The sequence below is a fragment of the Chiloscyllium punctatum genome, chromosome 43, assembly GCF_047496795.1.
Source record: "Chiloscyllium punctatum isolate Juve2018m chromosome 43, sChiPun1.3, whole genome shotgun sequence".
In the NCBI taxonomy this organism is placed as follows: Eukaryota; Metazoa; Chordata; class Chondrichthyes; order Orectolobiformes; family Hemiscylliidae; genus Chiloscyllium; species Chiloscyllium punctatum.
In genome coordinates, this window is record NC_092781.1 from 13,290,211 (window position 1) to 13,315,721 (window position 25,511).

A 25,511-nucleotide genomic window follows, 5' to 3' on the forward strand; every position below is an offset into this window, starting at 1 on the left:
AACGAGGGCCGAAGGGTCCGTTCTGTGCTGTAATTTTCTATGTGTTATGTTCATTATCACGGAGACTGGGTTTGCTTTTTGGGTTGACCTGTCAGATAATAGGACATGAATGGCATTGATCGAATGGTGAGTCGGAGACCTTTTTCCCAGGGGGGGAGGGGTCAGTTACTCAGGGAAACATGCGGAGCGGGCGTGCATTTTAAAAGAGGCAAGTATTTCACAAAAAGTGATGAGTGCTGAGAGCGCATTCCGAAAGATTTGCTGGAAGCAGACACAATGGCAGTACCTGGTAGAAAACAAGAATAGGAACGGAGGTTGACTGTCATGGGTCCTCGAAGTGAAGACAGATCATTGGTGACGGGCAATATGTGTCTTCACAGGCTTGTAGGGCCGATAAGCCTGTTGCTGTGCGGTAACAGTCGTTACTTTTTGTTCGATTTTAGCCAATGACATTATATTTCTTAACTTGCATAAATCTTCCAATTTGCTATTCTCTTCCTTTTTGTGGGTTGCCCTATTTTTGCAGATTTCCCGTAGCGAAAACAATTCCTGAGCCGCAGTAATATTGCCACTATCGTAGCCATTATCACTGCAGTAACTATATTTATAACGTTTAGGTCTAATCATTCAGATCCAAGTGAATGTCAGACTTTAATCTCATTTGCTTTCTGAGTAATTGTTCCTTCAGCGATCAAGGTAGTTCCCTCCCTTTACCTCTTGATTCTGAATCTTTTTGTTTCGGTCTTTTTAACATGAAACTGCATATTTGTTCAAACTCTCTTGCAACTTTCTTCTTTCCCGTTATCCATACGCAAATCTCACCATGGAAATAATCAATATTTCAGCTAGCTTCTTCATTTAAATAAGGATAAAAGTCCTTGCTTTCAGTTTCTTTTCTCTATTTGTCATTAACATTCATATTCTTGTTCTCTTCATCTCTGTTTGTCATCTGTCAGTTTCTACTTTTTTTAATGTCCTAATCGATGATGATCAATATCTTTAGACTCGCCTTGAACTTGGTAGTTATCCATAAATGGTACATTCTTCTCTTACATTCTGCATTATCGAATAGTTCCTTGATACGAACACCGAAATATTACCTTAACTGTATCCCGCTGTTAACCCAGTCTTTTCCCTCTCAACATTTTTTCCGTTTCCCACTCAGGTAAACGCTGTCATCATCTCCTTGTGCTTGATCTTCCTTCAGTTTAAGGCACTACCTTGATATCCAAGATTTTCAATTTTACATTACATATGAAATTCTGGAAAGCTGTGACCACTTTTGTTGAACGAATCATTTACGATATTATTATTGATGATCCTGTCGCGTTTCGTACATACAAGGACGAAAATAGCTTGTTCTCCAGTTGATTCTAGAACGTATTCTTCGAAATAAACTCTTATAATTACACCCCATGAATTCAACCGCAAGGCTGTATTTATCAATTTGATTCATCCAATCAACGTGAAATTTAAAATTTTAATGACTAATTCGGTACCTTTCTTACAAAGTCCCACTGTTCCTTGGTGTGTGCTCTCCATCTACACTCTTAAGAAACACATGAATGAGACCCAACAGAGACTTATTTTCCTTTCTCATCACCACACATAAACATCCACAAAACCATTTCTCACTATTTCACTGATATCCGATGTTTTAAACTTGAAACAGTACAGCAAATAAACTGGCCTTTCAGACCACCATGCATGCGCCTACCATGATGATTTTCTAATTTAACCTCATCTGATTTCACATGATATGTGACCCTCCATATCTTGCCTGTTCATGTGTCTGTCAAAATGTCTCTTAACTTCGACATTGCATCTACTTCTAGCACATCAACTGACAGCCTTTTCCAGGCATGTACCAGACTCTGTGTAAAAAAAAAACACTTGCCTCTCTTTTCAATATCCCCTTTTCACATTGAAGATTATCAAACTAGCTGGCAAAATTCCCTCCGCTATGTTCGTTGACTTCATAAACATGAAGGATTCTTGAATACTCAATTGAATGTTCCCTGCCGTGATCATTTTGGAACCACATCTCTGAAACAACTTTCATGTCATATCAATTTCTTTGTGACTTTTTACATCAACATTTTAAAAATGCTGCACACATTCAATTTGGGAACTATTAATTCTATCTTTTTACTGAGGACATACGAGCTTTTTCGGTTTGATTTGTTTTACCTGTATCTTTCATTTTGATTGAATTTGTTTCAATTTCTTCCTTCGCTTTCAACTCGTGGTTTACATGTAGTCTTCGGATGCTTTTTGCATTGTCTAAAGTGACAGTAGATACTGATACATTTACATCTTTTCCTGTTGCTAATCCCACAGTCAAACCTTCTAAGAACTTATTGCAATATAATTATCACGACATGAACTGTGGACCGTGACTCAAATAACGTTCATCACACGGAAGCAGTTTATGGAAAAGTACAATTTCATCATACTGTGTTGTTTCCAATATTTGGTCTTCAATTTGGTACGTCATTAATTTGATCAATCTCGTGCTGGAAGATTCCAGTCCACAGACGATGTCTCGTGAAGGTGAATTACATTAAACTTTCAGCATTGGATGAAATGTTTTTTGATTGTTTGTATTATTTGTACAATGTGTATTGTTTCTTCTCAGAATAAGGAAACAGCTAACTTGATAGTTGCCCACTCCCTATCTAAAACCTACTGGTCCTGCGTATGAGGTTGTGCATCATGAACGTCTGGCTGTTGCTGTGCAGTGTGGAGGTATCTATTCTGGCTGCAGTCTCAACAGACACATTTGATTCAAAATTGGACGAAGACTGGAAAAACTGGAAATCACAACGTGGGAACCAGTACACCAAGGTAAAAGGAGAGTCTGTACTGTTCAGCTCATTCAGAATAAGAATGGACTGCACACAATTGACAGAGATTGAGAATATGTAGTTGCAGTCAATGAGAGGCATCTGCTGAGTGAAGTGACATTGAGAAAATATTGATATTGAAATTCAATGGTATTCTACAAGTTTCTATCTTCATTAATGAACTGACCAAATACAAAGTGAATCAGCAGCGACTTGGTTTATCTTAATTTACTAGGATCCCGCTGCAGTCCTGTTGGATTTACGACAAAAAACACAAATCTGACTCTAGAAGATTAAGATCCATTCTTGGTGTTGAAGAGGCATTTGTAAGTGGGCATCTTGGAGACTGAGGGATGGGGGAGCCGTCTGATCATTCCAAGCGGCCCATTCAATGAAGCATCTCTTTGCCGAAACCCAGTTTACTATGCTGGCAGCTTAACGCAGTTCTCTCACGCAACAGGTAAAGAAGATACATACATGGACAGTAATTGCCCATGTAGTGGCCACAGTTGTTTTGCAAGGAATTCCATGCTTGCCACTGGCCTAATCTTGCTTCAGGCATGGACTCTTGTTCAGCTATTTAATTTTAATTCACTTTCAGCATGAATCTCTCAGACTGGCAGCTCGACAGGTTTTGCTGTGGGTGCGTTATGTTGAGTTGGGTCTGGGGAACCTGAGTAATCATTTTCACATCTGGGTGGGACGATGAATCCTGACAGGAAAATGTTATTTCAGATTTCACAAACCGTTTTCTAATGCTTCTGTATTATTTTATGAATGAAAGAAGCTGGAGTCTAATTATATTAACCTGTTTATTCAGGATGAGGAGAGCTACAGGAGAATGATATGGGAGGACAATATGAGATACATCGAACAACACAACCTCGAGCACTCATTGGGGAAACGCACATCTAAATTGGGAATGAACAAGTTTGGAGATCTGGTGTGTACAGGATATATCGTCTACGATCTATTTGATGCCGGTCACTGTGAAATTGTGAAGCTGGTACAAGGTTATATTCAGCTACAGGAGCAGCACTTGGTCATTTGGTCCCCCAAGCTGACTCACTCATTCAGTACACTCAATGACTGATCTCACTTTACTCCAATTTGTTGATTCCTTCCTTCTCATTCCAGGCTTCCATTACCCGTTACTCATCTGGAAATCAAAATAATCTCGCTCAAGTTTGAATATATTCAATGACTCAAGTCTCCATTTCTCTTTTGGAAGACAACTCTAATGACTGGCCATCCCCTGAATTTGACAATTTCTGCTCACTTGCATGATCATATTTTGTACAACTAATTTGCATTATACAGCACCGGCTGGCTTGAGCACACTCTATGGACGGCAGTCACACCATGGATACACCTCTGTGTTGTTGAGCCTTTATCGATGCTGTCTATTATGAAGTCTGGACGCCTGAGTTGCATTCTGTACTGTGGAGGCTGCTCCCTTCGGCTATAATATTCTTCTTGAGACTGCTGGATCTCTGCCTCTGTCCTACCTATTGCTGACTAAACTTTATCCACAGCAGATAAACTAACCTGCTTTCCAAACATATTAAAGAATAATCCTGCTCTCTGTATTAGTGCTCGTCAGGACAGTTGGTCATTTCCCCTGTTCTCGGCACTTCCAAAAAATGTGACTAATGACATCAGCATTACACCAGCATCCCATGAATCGAAAAGAAATGATTTGAATTGAATTGGCTTGAATTGAATTGAATTGGATTGAATTGAGCTGAATTGAACTTAATTGAATTGAATTGAATCGAATTGAATTTAATGTGATGTGTACCAAGGCACAGTGAAAGGCTTTGTCTTGCGAACAATACAGGCAGATCACAGAGTTCAGTCACATAGATAAGTAAATAGTAGCGTCAATGTCTATGCCAGGACATTGTTCTGTACTGACCTTTCCCATCAAGAAAAGCATCCTCTCTCCATTAGCCCTGTCAATCGCCTTCGAATCTTATTTGTTTCAGTAAGTTCAGCACTCAATCTTCTCATCCTTCATGAGTAGTGGGCCCAGTCTGTCAAACTGTTTCTTTCGTGATAATTCTCTTCTTCATAGGAATAGTTTTGATTAACCTGCTTCAACTTTCCTTCCAAATATTCCTCCGCAAAGAGTGAAATCAATGCTAATCACAGTGCCCTCTGTGCTGTCTGACTGACTTGGTCCAATCGCAACAAGACTTCCCCACTTTGATGCTGTCTTTGCTCTGCATTAAAGACAAATATTTCTTTTGCCTCTTTAATAACTTGCTGGACCTATGTGCAGACAAATGTTAATAAGTGAACAAACAGGCAACACTTTTTTTTACCACAGGAAAGCCAATAGATTGTGTTCACTTGCAATTTTTAAAGACATTTCATGCAGGGCCACACCAGCTGTTGCTAAACAAAATAAAAGATTATGGTGTAATGCGTAACATATTGGCATTGGTTGAGGATTTATTCGCTAAACAGAAAACAGAGAATGGGATTATGGAAAGTGAAGACAGAAATAATCCTATTTTCCTTCTGGGATGGAGGGGAACCACTGCACCAAAGACTGTCCAGCGAGTAAAGGCGAATCAGGTTGGGACTTTAGTGAATGGGGTTTAGAAGAATGACAGGTGATCCCTTTGAAATTTACATGTTCTTACTGGGTTTGACAGGGTGAGTGCACAGATGATGTTGACGCGAATGAGAGAGGCTAGGACTTGACATCATCGAGTTACAATAAATTGACAGCGTTTTGAAATCGAGATGAAGAGGAATTCCTTCTCTCTGAGGCCTGAATGTCTTTGCAGGAAGATAGTTCAGTGACGAAAGCGTTTGTTATTCTCCCCTATATTTGTCATGTTATTGAATAGAGCTGTTGGGCGGTCATGTTGCTGTTGTGGAGGACATTGGTTAGGCCACTGTTGGTATATTGCGTGCAAGTCTGGTCTCATTCCACTCACAAAGATGTTGTGAAACTTGAAAGGGGTCAAAAAAGATTTACAAGTATTTTGGCAGGACTGCAGGATTTGAGCGATAGGGAGAGGCTGAATGTAATGATGGAGCAAGGTGGAGGGGCCAATAGTCTACTCATGTTGCTATTTGTTATGTTCTTATGGGGGAGGAAACAATTGCGCAAACTGAGTGAGACAGCTGAAATGCCTGTCAACGGCATTGAGAGGAGTCCTTCGGTAAGGAAAAACGAAGATGTGACAAACACCCCAGTGGGTGGTGACACCGATGAACATGCAGTACAGGTGGAGAACCTGGGAAATGGAATGGAATCTTTGCAGATCGCAGGGTGTGAGGAGACGTAGTTCAACGTAACTGTGGGAGACAGTAGATGGTCTAGCCCTTAAATGGAAACACTAAATTCAAGAAAGGAAAGGAAGATTTTCAGAGATTCCAGGTGAAGTTGGGGGAAGGGTGGAAATTCGGAGTAAAATTGATTACTATTGCTAATTCTGGGAGAGAGTAGGAAGCAACAATCAATGGATCAGAGACAGAACTTTGACAGGGGTCAGAGTAGGACTTGAACAAGGCATGCTCCATATAGCCTGCAAAAAGGCAGGCGCAACTCTGACTTTTGCATGTACCGAGGGCCACACTTATTACTCAGAGGATGGGACATGTTCATTCCCCTTTCAAACCGACATGTATCCCTTCCTACCCATCAAAAAGAGACACCAGATGACTCACTACCAGTTTGCAAGCTGAGTTGGGTATGGAGATATCCACAGTTCCTGATGATACGATATTTGATGATAGATAGCACCAAATTTGGTCCTTTTCTAACCATTCCAATCCAGTATCTTCTTGAAAAAGAGCAATTTCATTTTCGTACCTAAACCTAATAGTCCATGGGCAATGAGGTCAACTCAAGACCAACGTGTTATCCGGTATTCAGATCAGGCCAGTGATGGAATGTGAAATCCTCCTGATTGGGAAGGTTCATCGCAAACACCAATAAACCCCACCAATCTGAGGTGAGTTAACCTATCCTTCCATGATGAAATTGACCTGTCAGGTTTTAATGATCATAGACCATTATCGGACTGATTCTTGCAAAATGAAACACATGTATAAAGCAATTGCCATTTTGGTAATTGAACGATCGAGCAGAGATATTTGAGCTGCTCGAGCCTTCTCACACAACTTTTTATTGGATTGGGACGAAATGGATGGCCACTTATTTGCCTGCTGCTCACTTAATCAGTCAAAGATTAAACACGAGTAATGAATGCCCTCATTGCTTTCCCCGCACTTCATGCTAAAGTCAGCGATTATGTAGAATGTAGCTCTCTTACGTTATTGACACTTCTCCTACATAATCACCACTAAAAGCCAATTATTTCACCAATGTGTTTGAATTTTCAGACCAATGAAGAGTTCAATAAGCTCATGAATGGACATCGCCGAATCGAAGCTGTTGACATGACTGAAATTGAAGCTGATGAAACAGATGAAAGTAGTGCATCTAAAGAAAGTTACTTTGAACGAAGAACTGCAACTGTTGACTGGCGAAGAGAAGGTTTAGTTACTCCAGTGAAAAACCAGGTAAACAAATCAGAAAAAGCTCTCAAGATTATTAAGTGCAGACATTAATTTCTCAACAGAATTGGACGTTTTGATCAGCTTGTCGGAATTGTTAGGAAAGGCTCCGTTTCAGTAGATCATTTTTTACACAAATTGCTTCTCCTGTTTTCTTGTTGCATTTGTTTCCTGGTATTCAAGGGAGCATGGTATATGTATCAATGATAATGTTCGTGCTTTTACTCATAATATCTAGAGAAATCTTACTGCAAAAACAAATTCAATGGTTAGATTTAATTGTAAAATTGAAGTCATCCTGTACAATTCCGATGTAATAAATATAAGTTCAGATGTAAATTGGCACAACCCAACAATGGTAATGTTGCGAGCTGCAGTGCCAAGCTTCCTTGTGATACCATATCCAGTCTTCTTCAAAGAATATTCGATCATATGCTCGACACCCCAAATTTTAAAACCACATTCACTTCTGTTGGGCCTTGTACCTCTCTCAATCATTCTCTCCAACTGGACAAGGCTGATCGACAGGAGGGGAGAGCCTGCTGGTCAGTATATGAAATATTGTATACAAATGGGAGTTGTAAAAGATCGGATTATACTGTAATTCACTAAGTGTCAGTTGCATTGAATGTTTGGGTGCGAGAACACCATGAGGCTCAGTGAGATTTCTCACTATCGTTATCAAAAGCATCTCGGTAGCTACGTCAATGCAGCTATAACATCCCACATATCCACTCCGAGTCTAATTTTCCCACATATTCTTCCCGGTGCAATTCAATAGATTCCTGATTAGTGCCCGATATCCTGGGAGCTGAGCCATCATGAAAAAGCTGCTGTGAACCCACATGAGCACGAGCATGGTAACATTGCCCTGCTCAGATAGGAATGTTTTCGAACAGGCCAGAGAATGGTGCAGAAAACAACCAACATGCCATCAGAATGCTCTGTGTCAGAAGCGCTGTGACCACCCACCTTCCCCCTCCGACTCACTCTATCCCAGCCTCAGCACCCCATCCTACCCAGATTTATGCTGTCACTGACATCTTCCTCATCTTCAAAACCAACATCGCATTGGCATTGGCAATTCACTACCTCGGAATACCCCCCGTCATGTACCAACACCAACAGCCATGCTAAACTTAAATCTCTCTCTCAATCCTTCCCTTTCTGTCATTCCAGGAGATGAGAGAACACTGGAGGACAGAGAGGTCTTGCATTGGTGGAGAGGTGTCTGAGACCAGATTCCTCAACATGTGAGGAGTGACTCCTGTTTCTCACAAGAAAACATGATACACCCACATTCCACTAAGCGAGTAAATGCTACTCATCACTGCTTTGTTAGCACTCTGTCAGTCTCATTAATTCTTCAGTGTGTCTTTGCATTAGTCCCAGAAACTTATGTCTCTCGTGCTCTGTCGGTTCCATCAGCATCTATTCTAGACCTTCAGGGAAAGAAGACATCTCCTCGTTCTCTGAGCATGAAATTATTGCGGCCTCAGAGGAAATATCAGTAAGGCTGCGTCCCGCACACACTACCAGCTCCCTGGGAATGTGAGCTATTGAGGATGTGGGAGCACAGTATGGTAAGCACCTCACTGTGTCATTTCCCACAGCATTCGGAGGGCTGCCAGCGACCAGGTACGGGCAGAAGAGACCGTGGTGTCGGAAAACATCTCTATGTACCAGGGAGCAGCAGATGCAGCAGACAGGGATGTACACTTGAAAGACGACAGGGATGCAGATACACTGCGGGGACCCAGATACCCAATCAATGAATCATCTAACCTCCAAGGACAGTTTTGCAGTTGCCATGGAGAAGCAGGCCCAGCACCCTCAGCGTCTGCTGACCATGGGCACTAAGCTGTACCCCATCGCCCACTGCTCCGCAGGCCTGTAGTAGAGGTGCCACTTTTCTAATCACAAGTAATAGGGACAGGACAGGGCCCTGCTGGAGGAGGAGGCACACACAGGTCACCCCGAAGACCCAGACTCAAGATATCATAGAAGTGGCTGAGCCTCCACCTCCAAACTGCTGCCCAGTTCTGCTCGGCATTGTCAGTGCTCCTTCACGCTCGCCAGACAAAAATGCTGCGAGGCTGACTGAACAAACCACTGCAGGGCTCACAGGCCGCAACAATGCTGCCGAACTCAGAAACTGGTATTCATTCAATCTGAGACAATGGAGGTTTAGTGGCAAGCGTGAAAAAAAAACCTCGTATGTTATTTGATCCTTTTCGATAAAGTGGTACCAGCTTGACATCCCACTTGCCTGTTTCCGCCTCGATGGAGAGAAGCCTTAATATAACTGCACCACCGTGATGCCTCACGTCATGGTCACATAGGATCAACGTGTGTACTGAGAGCCTGGTGTCGCATGTGGAACGAAGAGGAACAAGTTTTGTAGAGGTAAGGCTGTGCTGCTAACATTGTCACACCTCATCCAAAAACTTAATGGAATCCCTTCCCATCCTAGATTCATTTTATTCACCATTGCATATAGTGTTATCACCCATCCTCGCTCACAACTGCAATCTCCCCGATCTCTCAACGCACAGCCCTCAGAAGTGAAGATTTGCAAAATCTTCTTCCTGTGACAACAGTTCTCAAAAACCGTACTTTGTAGCCAAAGGACAGTTGAAACCAAGTCTCCGGATTGCAGACTCAAGGACAACTCCCCCCGCCTCGGAAACCCCGCACCCGACTATGGTCGATCCCCGGACTGGGATCTGAATCTGACCTTGATTTTCCGTGAATGCAATTTGGATCCAATCTGTCAGCTGGACACCTTTACCTGCAACAACCTTCCAATGCCAGTTGCTGGTGTGCCCTTCAATTCAGTATTGTACTTGCATAGCTCACAGTAAGTGTATCAGGAAAGTGCCATCATGGTTATCAGTGACGAGAAAATGCTGGATGCTAAAATCCATGGGCAAGGCCCATACAACTGGAGCATGTGCAATTTGTCCTGAGATGCTATTTGGTCTGATCGAACACCATGGTCGTTTGTAACAAATCGGAAAAAACGTTTATCCTGTCCCTCTCTGAGAGCCATGCAATATTCCCTTGATAGTCAATGCATTTTGTGAACTTTTCAAGAGAGGAAATTACCTAATGAGACAAGTTTTGCTGTTAAGAAGACGTTTCATAATCAAGTAATCCTCTTACTTGTCAATGCTTTATGTTGTTGGTTACTGCTATAGAACTTACATCAGTCCTCCTGGGAATAACCCGAAGGATCCTGCTTGGCCCAAACACTGTCCCCGCCAGGCTCTCAGCTCCAGTGTGGACCAGCTAGCGGAATATTCTCCGACATCTTCAAACTCTCCCTTCTACAAGCTGAAGTCCTAACCTGCTTCAACAAGACCACCATAATCTCTGTAAGTGAGGAAACAAAGCTCATGCATTCTCCCTTAATGACTACCGACCAGTGGCCTAAGCACAATAATCATGAAGTGCTTCGGAAGGCTGGTGAGGGTCCACATCAATTCAATTCTCCCAGCCTGCCTCGGTCACTTAAAATTTGCTTATTAAAGTAACAAGTCCACAGTGGGTGAAATATCTCTCGCCCTGCACCCTTTGAACATCTGGACAAGGACACCTTTGTCAGACCTGTGCTCATTGACTATTCCTCTGCCTTCAACACTCTTATCCTCTTCACATTGAACTCAATACCCTGTGACATTGTTCATGATTCTATCGTCTGCAATTGCATCCGCAGCTGTCTGACCCACAGATACCAATCATTGAAGATAGGCAACTGCACATTCTCCCGTATAACCTTCACCACTTGTGTCCCTCAATAATGAGTGCTCAACCAGTTACTGTACTCCCTTCACACACACGAATTCCGAACGAACATCATCTAATCGTTCATTGACGACAGCACTGTAAAAGAAGGGAAATTTGACAACGATGAATGATAAGACAGAAGGGAGATTGAGGGATCATTGACGTGGTGCAATGCGAATAACTTCTCTCTCTCTCTCAATTTCGGTAAAATTAAAGAACACCTAATTGCCTTCAGAAGGAAACGAGAACGACATGCTTCCATCCACATAAATGGGAATGAGGTTGAGAGAATGGAAAATGTCAAATTTCCTAGATTGACCAAAATGGACAAACTTTCCGGAAAATACCATGTGTTTGTGCCGTTCAAAAATATACAACAATGCCTCTTCTTCCTCAGAGAGCTCAGGAATTTTGAGCCCATACTGTGTGGGCCGGAAGGCCTGGTATGACAACTGCGAAGCTCAGTATCATAACAAACTACAGAAGGTTATGTGCGCAGCCCAGACCATCATGTAATCGAATGCTCTATCTATGAACTCTACTTACACATCTCGCTACCACGAAACGGCAGGCAACATCATCAAGGACCTACCTCACCACAGTAATGTTCTCCTTACATGCATTCCGACAGGTAGAAGATACTGAAGCTTGAACACATCCAGCAGCAGGTGCAGGAACAGCTTTTCCCCAGCTGTGATTAGACGGTTATGAGACTTTCTAGCGCAAATCATACTGATCTTGCTGACATTGAATTTGCCTTGTGACCACTCTCTGCAATGTACCATTTGTCCAAGTCTTTTTTGATCTCTTCATCCTCGCATACTATCATGCGCCTCTATTGCTCATAAACAAATAGTTTCACTGTTGTTCGTGACACGTGACTATACATAAATCAAATCAAATCCGAACCCAGGCACAGCGATATTCACAGATTCTGTGTAATTCTGAGAAACCTGAACAAACATTTAGACTAAGACCATTAGTGTGAGACTGTGTGCCAAATGAATGTAGATGCAAACTTGCTATCGTTTTTAGATCAATATGATTTAATGTGGTTATATTTCTGTCAACACTAGGGTCAATGTCCTTCTTCCTGGGCTTTCAGTGCAACTGGTGGCATCGAAGGACAGTGGGCAAAAAAACATGGAAACCTGGTTTCGCTCAGTGAACAGAATCTGATTGATTGTAACTTTGGAGGTGCTGGATGCGATGATAGAACCGCATTGCATGGCTTTGATCAAGTGATTCAATTTGGAGGCATCAACTCTGTTGAAACTTACCCTTACACAGGAAAGGTAAATCCCCAAGACTTCTAGTAAGATTGTGGTGGAGTCGGGGTTCATTCTCATTTCGTTTTATTTCATTTCATCGGTCCTGTCTGCGTTCACTTGTAAGTTTTCTTGGAGTTTATTTTAATTACCTCTTGGTGAAGAGCAGCCAAAACTGTGAGTGTGTCGAGCAGCATGGACTCACAACGGAGATCGCCGAGAGAATTTGAGTTCCTGATGGCTCCTGTCCTGACGATAATTCATGGCTGCTCAGGCGGTGATGAGTCTAAATCCCTGGCAGTGTCCATATCCAGTACAGTTTCGTGCAGGCAGCAGATGAGCTCTGTTTTTGTTCATGGCAATATCTGTATCTATCATAGATTCACAAAATTAGCTGTGCAGGTGAGTCTGGGATTTTGGCAGCATCTGCATCCAGCACAGATTCATGGAGGTTGGGTGCAAGTGGGTCAGTTTGCTGTCAGTGTCTGTATCCAGCAGAGGTTCATGGAGGCAAAGCGGAGGTGAGTTTTGTTTCCTATCAGTATCTGTATCCATCTCAGATTCATGGAGGCAGCAAAGGTGGGTTTGGTTTCCTGACATTACTGCATCCATCATAGATTAATTGAGGAAGAGTGAAGATTAGTTTGGGTTCTGTCAGTATCGCTGTCCAGCGCAAATTCATGGAGAGAGGGGAAAGGTGTTTTCGGGTTCCTGTCATGATCTGTATCCAGCACAGATTCATGGAGATTAGGAGAACGTGAGTTTGGGTTCCTGTCAGTGCAGGTCTCCATCACAGATTCATGGAGGTAGCAATGCAGCTTAGGCCCAGTACAAGATCCGGCAGCAACTGCAGTGACTGCATTAATAAGCGATATCTAAAGCAGCCTCGTTGTAACAACAGAATCGTGTTTGGACCAATGTCATGCCCAGCAGCATCAGTGCCATCTACTTTGCTGATGTCCATCAAGACCTCCTTGTGACCAAGGCATCAGCGGAGTCAAGATGCTGCCAAAGATTGGGCGACTTTCATTCCGACGGTGATAGAGAAGGGGACACATGCCTGACCAGCATGTCCATGATGGAGCACTTAGCAAGGACGATATAATCTTTCCGCACTCCAAGTCATCTCAACCTTATCTTGGAATGCTCTCCTACATCTTGACACAACACCTCGCACAATGTGTCTGAGGAGTTAAGAGTACTTCCATTTCTGTGAATTAATGCTCACCATTCCCACAGTTCAAAGATGTGGAGGTTGGGGGATTATCTATTTTAAGCTAACTATAGTGCACATGGAATTATAGGTTAGGTGTGTAAGCCCTGGGAGACGCAGTGTTGCAGGATACGGTAGGGCCGAATGGGCACTTTCTACATTCTGTGGATTCTCTGATACTTGGATGTGACGTTCAGCTGAATCAACGGAGCATTCAGCATGTTCTGTCCTTCAGACGGGGACGTGCACCATCCACTACAACAGTTCACATCCTAACACAGCGATGGACAGATCTGAAGAGTCAGGAATAAAGGTAATTATTTTAGTCTGTCTGCTTCTCCCATGTACCCCATTGGGCTGGTCAGTCACTCTAATATAAGCTGCAATTTTACATGAAAAGGAACAACTTACGTTTGGAGTGTGAGAGATAAGAAGTTATAAACGTTTGATGAGAAATCTTCGAATTGTGTGCTCATGTCATTGGGAGGTCTGTGTGTAAATATGGTCCTTTGTTAAGAGAGGTGTTTACTCTTTAGGAATGTCATTTACCGTGCAACTTGCTGGGTTGACATTTGGCATATTGTGGTGTAATTAAGAAACTTGGCGTGAATCGATACTCAGAAGACTTTTTTGCGTAATTTGCTTTACGGTTGATGTTGTTCTTCCAGAAGCCGTTGTTGTCTTTCTACACATCACAATTGTCCCAAGTATTGGATTTGATTGGGATCAGCCTCTTGCTTGCAAATCCCAGCTCTTTGTCTCAATGCCACACAGTTTCACCTTGTTCTTCAGTTCACTCTTCAAGCACTTACCCCAGCTCTTCCACACTCTCATGTCTGGACTCATTGTAGATGACTTGTGCGTTATTATCCAGGACAGCTGTCGCTTTTGTTTTGGCTTTCTGCCAACACTGTTTAATTGTTCCTGAGGCCACACAGACTTTAAGTTCATTGTCTGCCCATCCACTCTGCTCTCCAAATTCCAGCGTTTCATTGGCCAAATAAATAACTGAACGAAAGAAACACTCTCTTCATATGACAGGCATACATGATATGGTGACTGGGCATCACTCTAAACTAAACCTATTCTCTGGTTATGTTTTATGGAGGTGATGGCTCTCACTCACTGGCTGGCAAGTCAACATTAACAGAGTCTCCTCTTTTCATGAAGCCCCAGTGTACGTATTGTCACTCGGGCACTGAGCTGGAAAAGAGAAGGGCTTTGCACAAATGACATCGCCAAGGAGTTGTCATTACCAGTCAGAGGCCAGTGGCCCTGCTCAACAGGAAAACAGTAACATTGCGTACAACAGCAACCTGAGGGCTGGTATTGATCTTGGGTAACAGACCAACAGTAAGTGATTGAGCGAGAGGAGTGGAGGTGACGATCAAAACACAGCTTTGTGTAGCAGTGTGTTTGGCTGGGGTGCGGTGTGGTGCAGTAAAGTCACATATCAGCAGGTGTAACCTTCCTCAACTGGTACTTGATATTTCCAGACCCCTAAATCTACAAGCAATTCTGAACACACTTTCATGTCGCTGTCCTCTCATGTTGAGCACCTAACTCACCGCTGAATGAATTATATTGGCATTGGGATCAGAACTGCTCAGTATTATAAATCGCCAATTTGGCAGCCTCAGTTTGAACTCCAGCACGAATACTCGGCTTGTGATTCATTATACCTTTAGTCTCTAATTTACACTCCACATTTGGGGAAACGACATGATCTCAAGAGTTAAAGTGAGGATGACACCCCTTTCCATTAAGGCATGACGTGACATCAAGGAGCCCAAGAAAATCTGTAGTGAATTGGAATGGTTAGAAAACGTTTCTGTAATTGTAATTATATCGAACACACTGGAATGGTTTTGCAGTTATTTGATGTCTTTCTGCTCAGGACATGTCGATCGGAGTTCCTCAGTGTAGCCTTCTTGGTAAAGCCATCTTCAGCTGCTTCATCACTGGCCTTCTATCCAAAAGGTACGCAGGGGGAATATCTACACGATTGTCAGCACCATTTGAATTTATCATATTTTGAAGAAATCTGTCCAATGCGGCAAAGTGTGGACAATATCTCCACTTGCGAAGATAAATGACAAATAACATTCTCACCAGACAAGTACCAGGCAATGACATAATCCAACATGGGAGAGAATTTAACCATTACTGAATCGCACACTATCAATATCTCTGAAGCCTTTCCATCAACTAAACAAAAGACAAAGATGTGGTGAAATACTTCCACTTCCCTGGATGACTGCAGCTCCGACAACAAAGAAAGAAACAGTTATTTTATTGGTTGCCTCCTAAGACATTGGAAAGATTGGGTAGTAGATCTTGGAAACGTGCAGATATAACAGAATTTGCTGATAAGGGTGATTTGAAATTCCCCAATATTAATTGGAAAATCCGTGGTGCATATTATCTGGATGGAGATGATTTTGTTAGGTGTTTCCAGGAAGTATTCCTGACGCAATAAGTAGATATGACGACTGGGGTGGCCATATTAGATTTGGTGTGAAGCAATTCGCCAGGCCAGGTGCCAGATAACTCAGCGGCAGAGCATTTTGGTGACAGAGAACATAAATGCCTCAAATTTGAGGTCGCCACGGGGAGGAATAGAAACTGACTTAATGAGAGGAAATTTAATCTGGGGACGGGATGTTTTACTGCTCTTAGACAGGAGCTGTGGAGTGTAAATTAGGAATAATTGCTTTACGGAAATGCAAAACAGAAATGTGGAGCATTTTGTTTGCTACGTTGAATAACTTTGTCCCAATGAGACCGGTGTGGAATTGTAAAGGGAAGGAGCCCTAGATGACAAGAGCAGAAGAGGATCTGGCGCATATTTTGAAGATTACAGGGTCGAAAGGAAAGAACTCAAAAATGGACTGAGGAAAACTGGTTGTGGGCATGAGAAAGCCCTGGCGGGAAGGATTTGAAAAAATCCAAATGTTTTGCACACGTTCATTTGGAATAAGAGAATGATCTGAGAGAGCATAAGCTGGATCTAAGCCAGTGGAGGGAACATAAGCACTGAGCATGGCGAGGTAGAGAAGAAGCAAAATGAGTTTTTTTGCTATTGTATTCATGAGACAGAGGGAGCTTGATGTTGGGGAGAATACTGGGGAAGAGCTTAATAGGCTTGAGCAGATTGATATTGAGAATGTGGATTTGGTGGAAATTCTGGAAAGCGTGAGTATGATTAAATCTCGAGGGCCAGATCAGATCAAAACATTTCCTACGAGAAGTGAGGAATTAGGTTGCTGCACCTCTGTCAATGATCTTTGAATCCAAACTCTCCATAGTAGTTCTTCATGTTTGGAGGGAGGCATATATTGTACTTCTCTTCAGGGAAGTAAATAGGGAAAAAACCTGGAAATTATTGTATGGTAGGTTTACGTCTGTGGTCAGCAAGGTACTGAAAAATGTTCGCAGATATAGGATTTTGGATTGTTTGGATAAAGATTTTAGATTAAGGAATGTTGTTTTTATATAAATGGCTTGGATAAAGAAGTGGAAGGTAACCAGAGACGTTTACCCAGGAAAAAGGCTGCCAGGAAAGGTCATACGTTTATGGCCATTGGAGAAAGCAAAGGGAAGATATCAGAGGTAGGTTATTTCCACAAAGAGGTTTTGCTGCGTGGACTGCACTGCTAGCTTTGTTAGTAAAGTTAGAAACATTAAGAATATTTAAACGACCGGTGGTCAAGCTCATGCACGGCAGCAATTGGAGAGGTATGTATTTAGGTTGATCTTAGATTAAGATAAATATTTGGCACAACATTGGGGTCTGAAGGGCCTGCAATGTGCTGCACTGATCAGTGTTCTATGTTTGGACGCTGAGTCGGTTTGACACCATCCAGGACATTCACTCCATTTGTCTGGCATCAAATCCACAAATATTAATTCCCTCCAATATCATCACAAAGTGATAGCAGTATGTACAATCCACGAGCTACAGATGTGAAGTTGATTGATGGACTGTAGACAGAACCTTCCAAACCGAAGGCCACTTCCGCCAAGGAGGGGAGTAGGTACAGTTAACACCACTCTCTGCAACATCCCCTCAAATCACTCACCATCCCGGCTCAGAAATTTATTGTCATTCCGTCACCGACTTTGGGTCAAAAGCCTTGAACTCCCTCTCGAACAGAATAGTACCGATCAAAAATTCTGCAAATGTTCTGGAAGGCAACTCATCACACCTTCTCCAAGCCAAGTTTGAATGAACGCTGACACAGTCTGCCACAACTACATTTTAAGCCATCATGAAATTAAATCTGGGTGTATGTGGCAATTCATCCTGCTACACACACACACACCCATTTCAATATCACTCCCAGTATCAATCTCACCCCAGAGTGGGCATCATGTTCTGCCCTGTGTCCTGAAACTGAAGTAACTGCAACATTGTTGAGAAGTAATTGAAAATTATTGACCAGAATCTTTACTCCATCAGAGAGTAGCAAAGTCACCACATTTATAATTGTCCAATTTTCGTTTAAACACGGGCATTGAGACCATACTTTAAACTATCAATATATTCCATCATTTCCATCATCCAAGAATTTACAGAGAGGCCGAGGGGTGCAGGTGTATAATTCACTGGAAGTGGAGCCGAGGATAGATAGTATGGTGAAGGAGGCATTTGGCATAATTACCTTTATTGTTCATTTTAAAACTTTAAAACATTGATACAGGTATTGGGACGTCATATTGCAGCTGTACAGGACATTGGCGAGGCCACTTTTGTAAAACTGTACACGCGTTTGTTTGCTCTGTTAAAGGGGGGATGCTGTTGACATTCACAGGATGCAGAAAATATAGACAAGGTGTTTGCTCGGATTGGGTTACAGTTATCGGGAGAGACTGAATAGGCTGTGGCTTTTCTCCAAGCGGAGGAACAGAGGCTGAGTGGTGACATTATCAAGGTCTATAAAATCATGAAATACATGAATCGAATAAAGAGCAGAATGCTTTAGCCATGGGATCGGAGTCCAAACGTGGAGAGCAGAGCCTTAAAATGAAAGGGGAAATATTTGAATAGGCACTGAGACTAAGACTAATTAATCGTAATCCAATGACTCGAATGATGTCATTATTGACGGTTTGGGAAACGTTTATCTGCATGTGAAGAATTTAATTCACTACTGTATGATCACAAGTTTCAGATGAGTCGACCGAAAACTGTGAAGAGCCTCAACTCTTTCTAATGTTGTTTCGGTATGAGCTAACGAGATGGTGAGCTTGATTGGGATATTGAGTTGTCAAGGCAAAGTACATTTTTTTTATTTTCTCACATTTCAAGTCGTTTCTAATACCATTGCTTGGTCTCAGTGTAGAATGTTTCGAATACATTGAGCAATAAACATGAAGTTTGACACAAGAAAACCCTAAAAATGATCTGAGTTGTAACTGTCTCGCGCCGAGTTTCATGTATGTATGGAAAGACCTCCCTGAAGCAGTGGCGGAGGCTGGTACAATTACAAAATTAAAAAGGTACGGAGATGGGTATATGGATTGGAAGTGTTCAGGGCCAAGTGGTCGCGAATGGGAGTACAAAACGTCAGGATATGTGACCGGCGTGGACGAGTTAGAACAAACAATTTGTTTTCGTGCTAAGTCACGCAAAATGTGCCTTTTTCTAAACAAACAGTGAACAAATATTGCACAGATTTGGGAAAATAAATTGGCTGCCAAAGTCGGAATGCAGAAACGAGTCAAGCAAAGAAAAAATTACTTTATTCTGATCTTAATGAGTATTCCTTTTGAACATTTTATTTCAAACTTAGCATGGAGACGACTGCAGATTTAAACCAGATAAAATTGCTGCTAAAATCACTGGCTGCAAATGGGTTTCGGGAGGCGAGGCAGCATTGGAACAAGCAGTGAGAGAGATAGGACCGATGACTGCTGTGATTAATGCAAGTCTGAAATCCTTTCAACATTATAAAGGAGGTAAGTCGCAGAGCACTGGATGATGTCTTTGAATCAGATTATCGACTGTTCAAGAAAAGGTATGAGAAATCATAAATCTACAGACACATTTACTGTCCCTATTTTGGTATTAATATTACTGCAAAGTTTACCATGGACCATGACCCTTACCCGTGTTCCTACCTACACTACCCCCGTGTTACATGCCGTATAGTACTGTCAGATATCATCGAGTTAAAGCTCGATCATACTACAAACTGAGCTCAGGAATGGTAATGAGAAATGGACCTGCTCCATTCGGTGTGATGCAAATAGCTCAAAACGTTGGGCGATAGCTATGAGAACAGACAGTGAGGTGTAACTGTCCTGATGTGCTGCTGAGTGCCTGCACATGTCAGCGTTTTATTAATTGTAAACTGAAGACGCTACACGCACTGTATCTGGATTAAGAGGAAGGGCGAGACCTTCGACTTGAAATCTCTTGGCCTCCTGCTGAAAGTCCTTTACTCTCCGCTCCAGCTCTTCTGTCAGCAGATGTATCTATTCTGTTCTTGATCTCCTCTCGTGTGGCAACTCGAGATGACTTTCAAAGACGGTGGTCTGAATTGGTAGATCGACGCCTGCACATGCTCCTTGTTTTGATGATACAGGTCGTCCCCCTGTGCAGGACCATTCCCTATTGACTCCATCAACATTTCAAATCACAAAGCACTTCTACTGTACAACCCACAATTGGAGACAAACCCGAAAAATACTGAATGCAGAGTGGAGCTCCTTCATTACCCCAGGTGTAGGATTTTGTAAGTTGTCAGAATGTGTTTACACACATGGCAGCAAACTGATATTTCACACGGTCAGATACCATGGTCAGTGTCTTCTACTAATGTCTGGTAAATTATTTCCACTCTGAAAATAATCTCAGCACGGTACTATATCAATCATTGATATAAAAACAACAACAAAAATTATATAAAATGGAAGAATGTAATCAAGGTCAGACCTTCAATTGGAAAACAGATAGTCTGTGATTGGGTGCAACAAGGAAGTTAAATAAGAAAAGGGATGGTGGTCCAGTGCAAGCAGGAATGGACAGGAGACAATTATAGCAAGTAAAGAAATGTATGCAATAAGTTTCAGGGCCTGACGGAGTGTTATTTAAAAAAGAGAGATCTCGGGCCCGCATGCATAGTTCCATGATTTTGGAGTCACACGGAAACAGGGTAGTGCAAGCAGCATTCGTCAGTGCATTGAGTATATGCTTTGCGTTGATATGTTCCAGCTGTAAAAGACATTGGTAAGGCTAGTTTTAGAATTTTATATTAATCTGGACTTTCTGCTATAAGAAAGATTTTGTTAAATTTGAAAGGATCCAGAAAATATTTCCAAGGACTTAGCAAGGGATGAAGTATTTGAGGGATAGGGTGAGGCTGAATAGAACCTAGATTAGAGTTTCGCTGGAGAAGCATAGCAGGTCAGGCAGCATTTGAGGATGAGGAAAATCGAGTTTCGGACAAAAGCCCTTCCTGATGAAGGACTTGTGCCGGAAAACTCGATTTTCCCGCTCCTCAGATGCTGCCTGACCTGCTGTGCATTTCCAGCGTAAGTCTAATCTGGACTCTGATCTCCAGCATCTGCAGTCCTCACTTTCGCCCGAGGCTGAGAAGGCTGCAGCCTTGTTCGCTGATACGACAGAGACTGAAGGGTGAGCTTATGGAGGTTCATGAACGATAATGGGTATGGGACGAATAAAGAGGAGGAGAGTCCAAAGCTAGAGACCGTACGTTTAAGGTGAGAAGGAAAAGTTTTAAACGTTAACTAAGGAGCAATGTTTTCACACAGAGCATGGCACGTGTCTGGAATGAAATACCAGAGGAAGTGGTGGAGAGTGATACAAATACAACATGAGAAAAGGCATCTGGATGGGTAGATGTATAGGAATGGTTTACAGGGATATTGGCCAAGTGCTGAAAAATAGGACTAGATTGCTTGAGGATATGTGCTCAGCATGGACTATTTCGATCGACCAGATCGAAGCATTTCTATGCGACAAAGGTCTATGACTCTGAAGGATGTGCCGAGAGGAAGTGAGAATGGCGGAGGCGATGTCATTGGGAAACATTGATTAAAGTCAACAGATGTAATGGTGCGGAGTGAGGACGATCAATTTGAAGAAAGTTAGTACAAACAGACTTGTCAGTATTCATTAATCAAAGCTAAATTAAGACTAATTAAATGTTTCACAGATAAACCATTTAATATGTGTCTCCTTACAGGAGTTTACTATGATGAAAATTGCAATGGATATGTAACCGATGAAGTGCTGGTGGTTGGTTTTGGAATTGAGGATGGAATGAAGTATTGGCTGGTTAAAAACAGGTCCGTACTCTTTGAAATAACAAACACCTGATCACAGACGGAGAAGGGACAGTGGCATGGAATGAATTTCCTGTCTCTTTGCTGCAACCTGTGTATCTGTTCAGCGAGCACGTTACTCTGTGTTTATCTGGAAGTGAATGCTTAATGGTTGTGCTGTCTGAGATGATATCTAAAACTATGTCTGAGCAAGGTGTCCCATCATCAAGAAACGCTGCACTTACAAGTGCACGTTTCTTGACTGAAGTATTGCTTCATACAGAGGCAGGCATCAGAGTGTCATTATTCCTGAATCACAATCATTTTTTAAACTTACCAGTACAAAATAAAAACATACTGTTAAAATTAACAGCTATGCACAACAAAAAGCAATTTACTGGGGAAATGGGCGGCAAAGTCAGATCCCAAACCGAACTGTCCAACCTGTTCACAGGGAAGCAAGGACAAAGTTCGAATCACTTGTCACGAGAGCACTGATGGGATCAGATTAACAGCCCCAATTCTGGTATATAAAACACAGAACTTTACAGCCCAGTACATGCCTTTTAACGCTCGATGCTGCGCCGACCTGTGGAATCAATCTGAAGCCCATGTAACAAACACTATTCCATTCTCGTACATATGCCTGGTCAATGACCATTTAAATATTCTGAAATGTGGCAATACCTCTACTGTTGCAGGCAGAGTTCCAAGCCCCTACAACAATCTGAGGAAAGAAACTACCACTGACACCTGTCCAATATCTATCTCTGTTGATTTTAAAGCCCTCCTGCCAGCCATCGCCATTCAAGGAAAAAAAAGCCTCTCACGATCCAACCTATCAAATATTTTCATTAACTTAGGTGTATCAATTAATTCACCTCTCAAACTTTTTCCAAACGCAAACAGCCTTAACTCCCTCAGCTTTTCCTTTTACTATCTCCCTCCATTACTGGCGATTTCCCAGTAAATCTCATCTGAACCCGTTCCAAAGCATGCACATTCTTCCTGTAATATGGTTACCAAAACTGTGCATATTACCCAGAAAGTGGTTGCAACAGAGTTTAGTACGGCTTGAAGCATGACCTCCTGTTTCTGAAACTGAATCCCCTTAACAATCAAAGCTAACACGCCAAATGCCTTCCCAATAACGCGATCAATCTGGGAGGCAACATTCAAACATCGATATACCTCGACACCGAGATCTCTGTGCTCATCTACACAAGCACGAATCTGAACATTCGCCCATTACATTTGATTCCTTCCAAACTGAATCACCTCACACTTTACCGTGTTAAACTGCATTTGCCACCTTTCGTCATAGCTCTGCAGCTTATCTACTTATCTCTGCAATCCATACATCCTTAGTAACTGTCCACAACTCTAACGAACGTAATTTCATCCGCATATTAATCCACCATCCTCCTGTGCTCTCATTCAGTTCATTTCTATAAAAATCAACGAACAAAAGTGGATCCAAAAACTGATCCTTGCGGTACAATATTAATAACTGAACTGTAGAATGAATATTTTCCATCAACTATCACCGTCTGTCTCCTTTCAGCGATTGATTCTATGAAGCGTCGCTGGCTGCTGTTATTACAATCACGGCAGTCATATTTGGAAGAAGCAGTCACATCTCCAGGTCCAGACTGGATACAAAATTTTTGATTAAATAAGTCCTGTGGTTCGGGTGAATATACACACACACACAGACACACACAGACACACACACACACACACACAGACACCTACACACATTTCTACATGATTTCCCAGAATTCCCAGAAGAAACAGTATGTGGGTAGCTTATAAAAAATACACATTGTTGTTTAATAAGGTAGACAGTATTACAATGTAATGGGTGCTGGAATAGTTTGGTAAAGCTGGAAATGTGATTTGGGCAGGGTAACCGGATATGGAACAAATTTTAAGGCCGAAGTATCCTTGCAGTTTAGGAGACACTGGATAACCTGTGCCCAAATCAACTCATGCTCTGCATAGACTCGATCCAGTGGCAGGGAATCTCCAAACGATGATGGTAAAAAAAAACTGAGAAAATCTCATCTTCCATAAGGCAAGAAGGAAATCTCCAAGAGGCCATATTTCAAGCTCTCACTCGTCCCGATTCACTTTCCCCTTCATATCTACTACAGCTGCAGACCTATCCCTGATATTGATCTCACCTCACGTCATTTTAAATGTTGTAGTGAGTCCATACGTACTGTACAGATCAGCAATTGATGCAAAAGGAAACAATTGTCTCTTTCCAGCCTGATGCAAATTATTCTTTCCAACTCATTATCTAGCTCAGTAATTCCAGAATTCAGTCCCTAAAATAATTCCAATTGTATACCAGAGTTAAATCAGCTGCTTATCCAAACATGTCCCTTTTATCAGCGTTTTGATTCTAACACCAATCGAATTTCTTATTTTCCAGCTGGGGAACAGACTGGGGTGAAGACGGGTACATCAAAATTGCTAAGGATAGAGGTAATCACTGTGGAATAGCCAGTGTTGTGCGGTACCCTGTCGTGTAACGAGCCAACTGATAAGACAGAGCTTCATCAATCCCAGCTGAATGAAAACCCGGACCATTTCTGATATTGCTGACTCATTCAAGGACATTGTTTTAATTGTCTGCTGCAAATTTAAAAAGTGAAATAATAACGATTTTTGCACATTTCTATCACTTCATATAAAACCAATGGCATTGTCTGATTGATACATATAGCCACTGTAAATGATAGAATAAATAAATTCTCCAGCTTGTAGAAGACAATAATCTGCATGTACTGCTGATGACCAACAATATAATAAAGGCTGCCAGCAATCATTTTCAGAGCTTGTTTGTTCCAAAGGAATGTATTTAGCTTTGTGCCTAATGAATTGTGTTGACTGCTATGAAATATATTGTCCAAACATGTTGTAGACAAATGCACAGAAAATGTGAAGAGTCTGTGTTTTTTGACAACAGCACCGTTACTGAATAAATTCAATGGGGTTGTTGAGGACATTAAGGCTTAATTGAACAGAGTCGAACCAGAAACTCTCATGGTAACATGTTAAGCTGGCCAGACTGTAGGATGGGAGTGTCCCGATGAGATTCAGTTCAGACAAATGCGAATATGCAATTTCATCTATTGATTGGCACTGAATGGAAAAACTGGAAAACTGAGTGCTTTAAGTATGACAAAGCAATACTGGTGGAGAATCGTAAATGACAAAAAGAGGTCACACACAGATCTTGTGAAATAGACGAATACTGGTTTATTTCTGATGATATCATGGGCAAGAGATATTGCTAGGAGTGGTACAGCATGGACAAACTGCACAGATAATTCCAGGATTCTTTATCCCGTGCTGTAGATACAAATAGTGTGCATAGTTTTACATCCGTGATCTCGTCGTGCATTGTTAATTCCAAGACAATATGAATTAAATTATATTGAATGGAAAAAAATGTAATTGTAACAGGGATGCCCGTTCCTCGTCTCGTGCAGATGCTCATCTCCAGTATTCTCGTTTCAATGTTCATGCAGGGTGGTGTGCAACCTTCCGTCG

The 25,511-nt window shown here is 42.0% G+C and overlaps 1 protein-coding gene across 1 annotated transcript; it reads left to right on the top strand.

Moving 5' to 3' along the window:
- Positions 1–2,715: 2,715 nt before the first annotated feature.
- On the top strand, positions 2,716–24,546 carry LOC140466532 (procathepsin L-like). The gene is made up of 7 exons (XM_072562005.1): positions 2,716–2,847; positions 3,667–3,789; positions 7,212–7,391; positions 12,251–12,469; positions 19,451–19,616; positions 21,869–21,971; positions 24,388–24,546. Exons 1-7 carry the CDS (start codon positions 2,716–2,718, stop codon positions 24,485–24,487), a joined length of 1,023 nt encoding a protein of 340 aa, XP_072418106.1. The 3' UTR covers positions 24,488–24,546.
- The last annotated feature ends 965 nt before the right edge of the window (positions 24,547–25,511 follow it).

Coding starts and splice junctions, on each gene's coding strand:
- LOC140466532 (XM_072562005.1), top strand. CDS start 2,716: ATGAACGTCTGGCTGTTGCTGTGCAGTGTGGAGGTATCTATTCTGGCT. Junction 2,848..3,666: donor GTGGGAACCAGTACACCAAG/GTAAAAGGAGAG, acceptor CTGTTTATTCAG/GATGAGGAGAGCTACAGGAG. Junction 12,470..19,450: donor CTTACCCTTACACAGGAAAG/GTAAATCCCCAA, acceptor TTTCAAACTTAG/CATGGAGACGACTGCAGATT.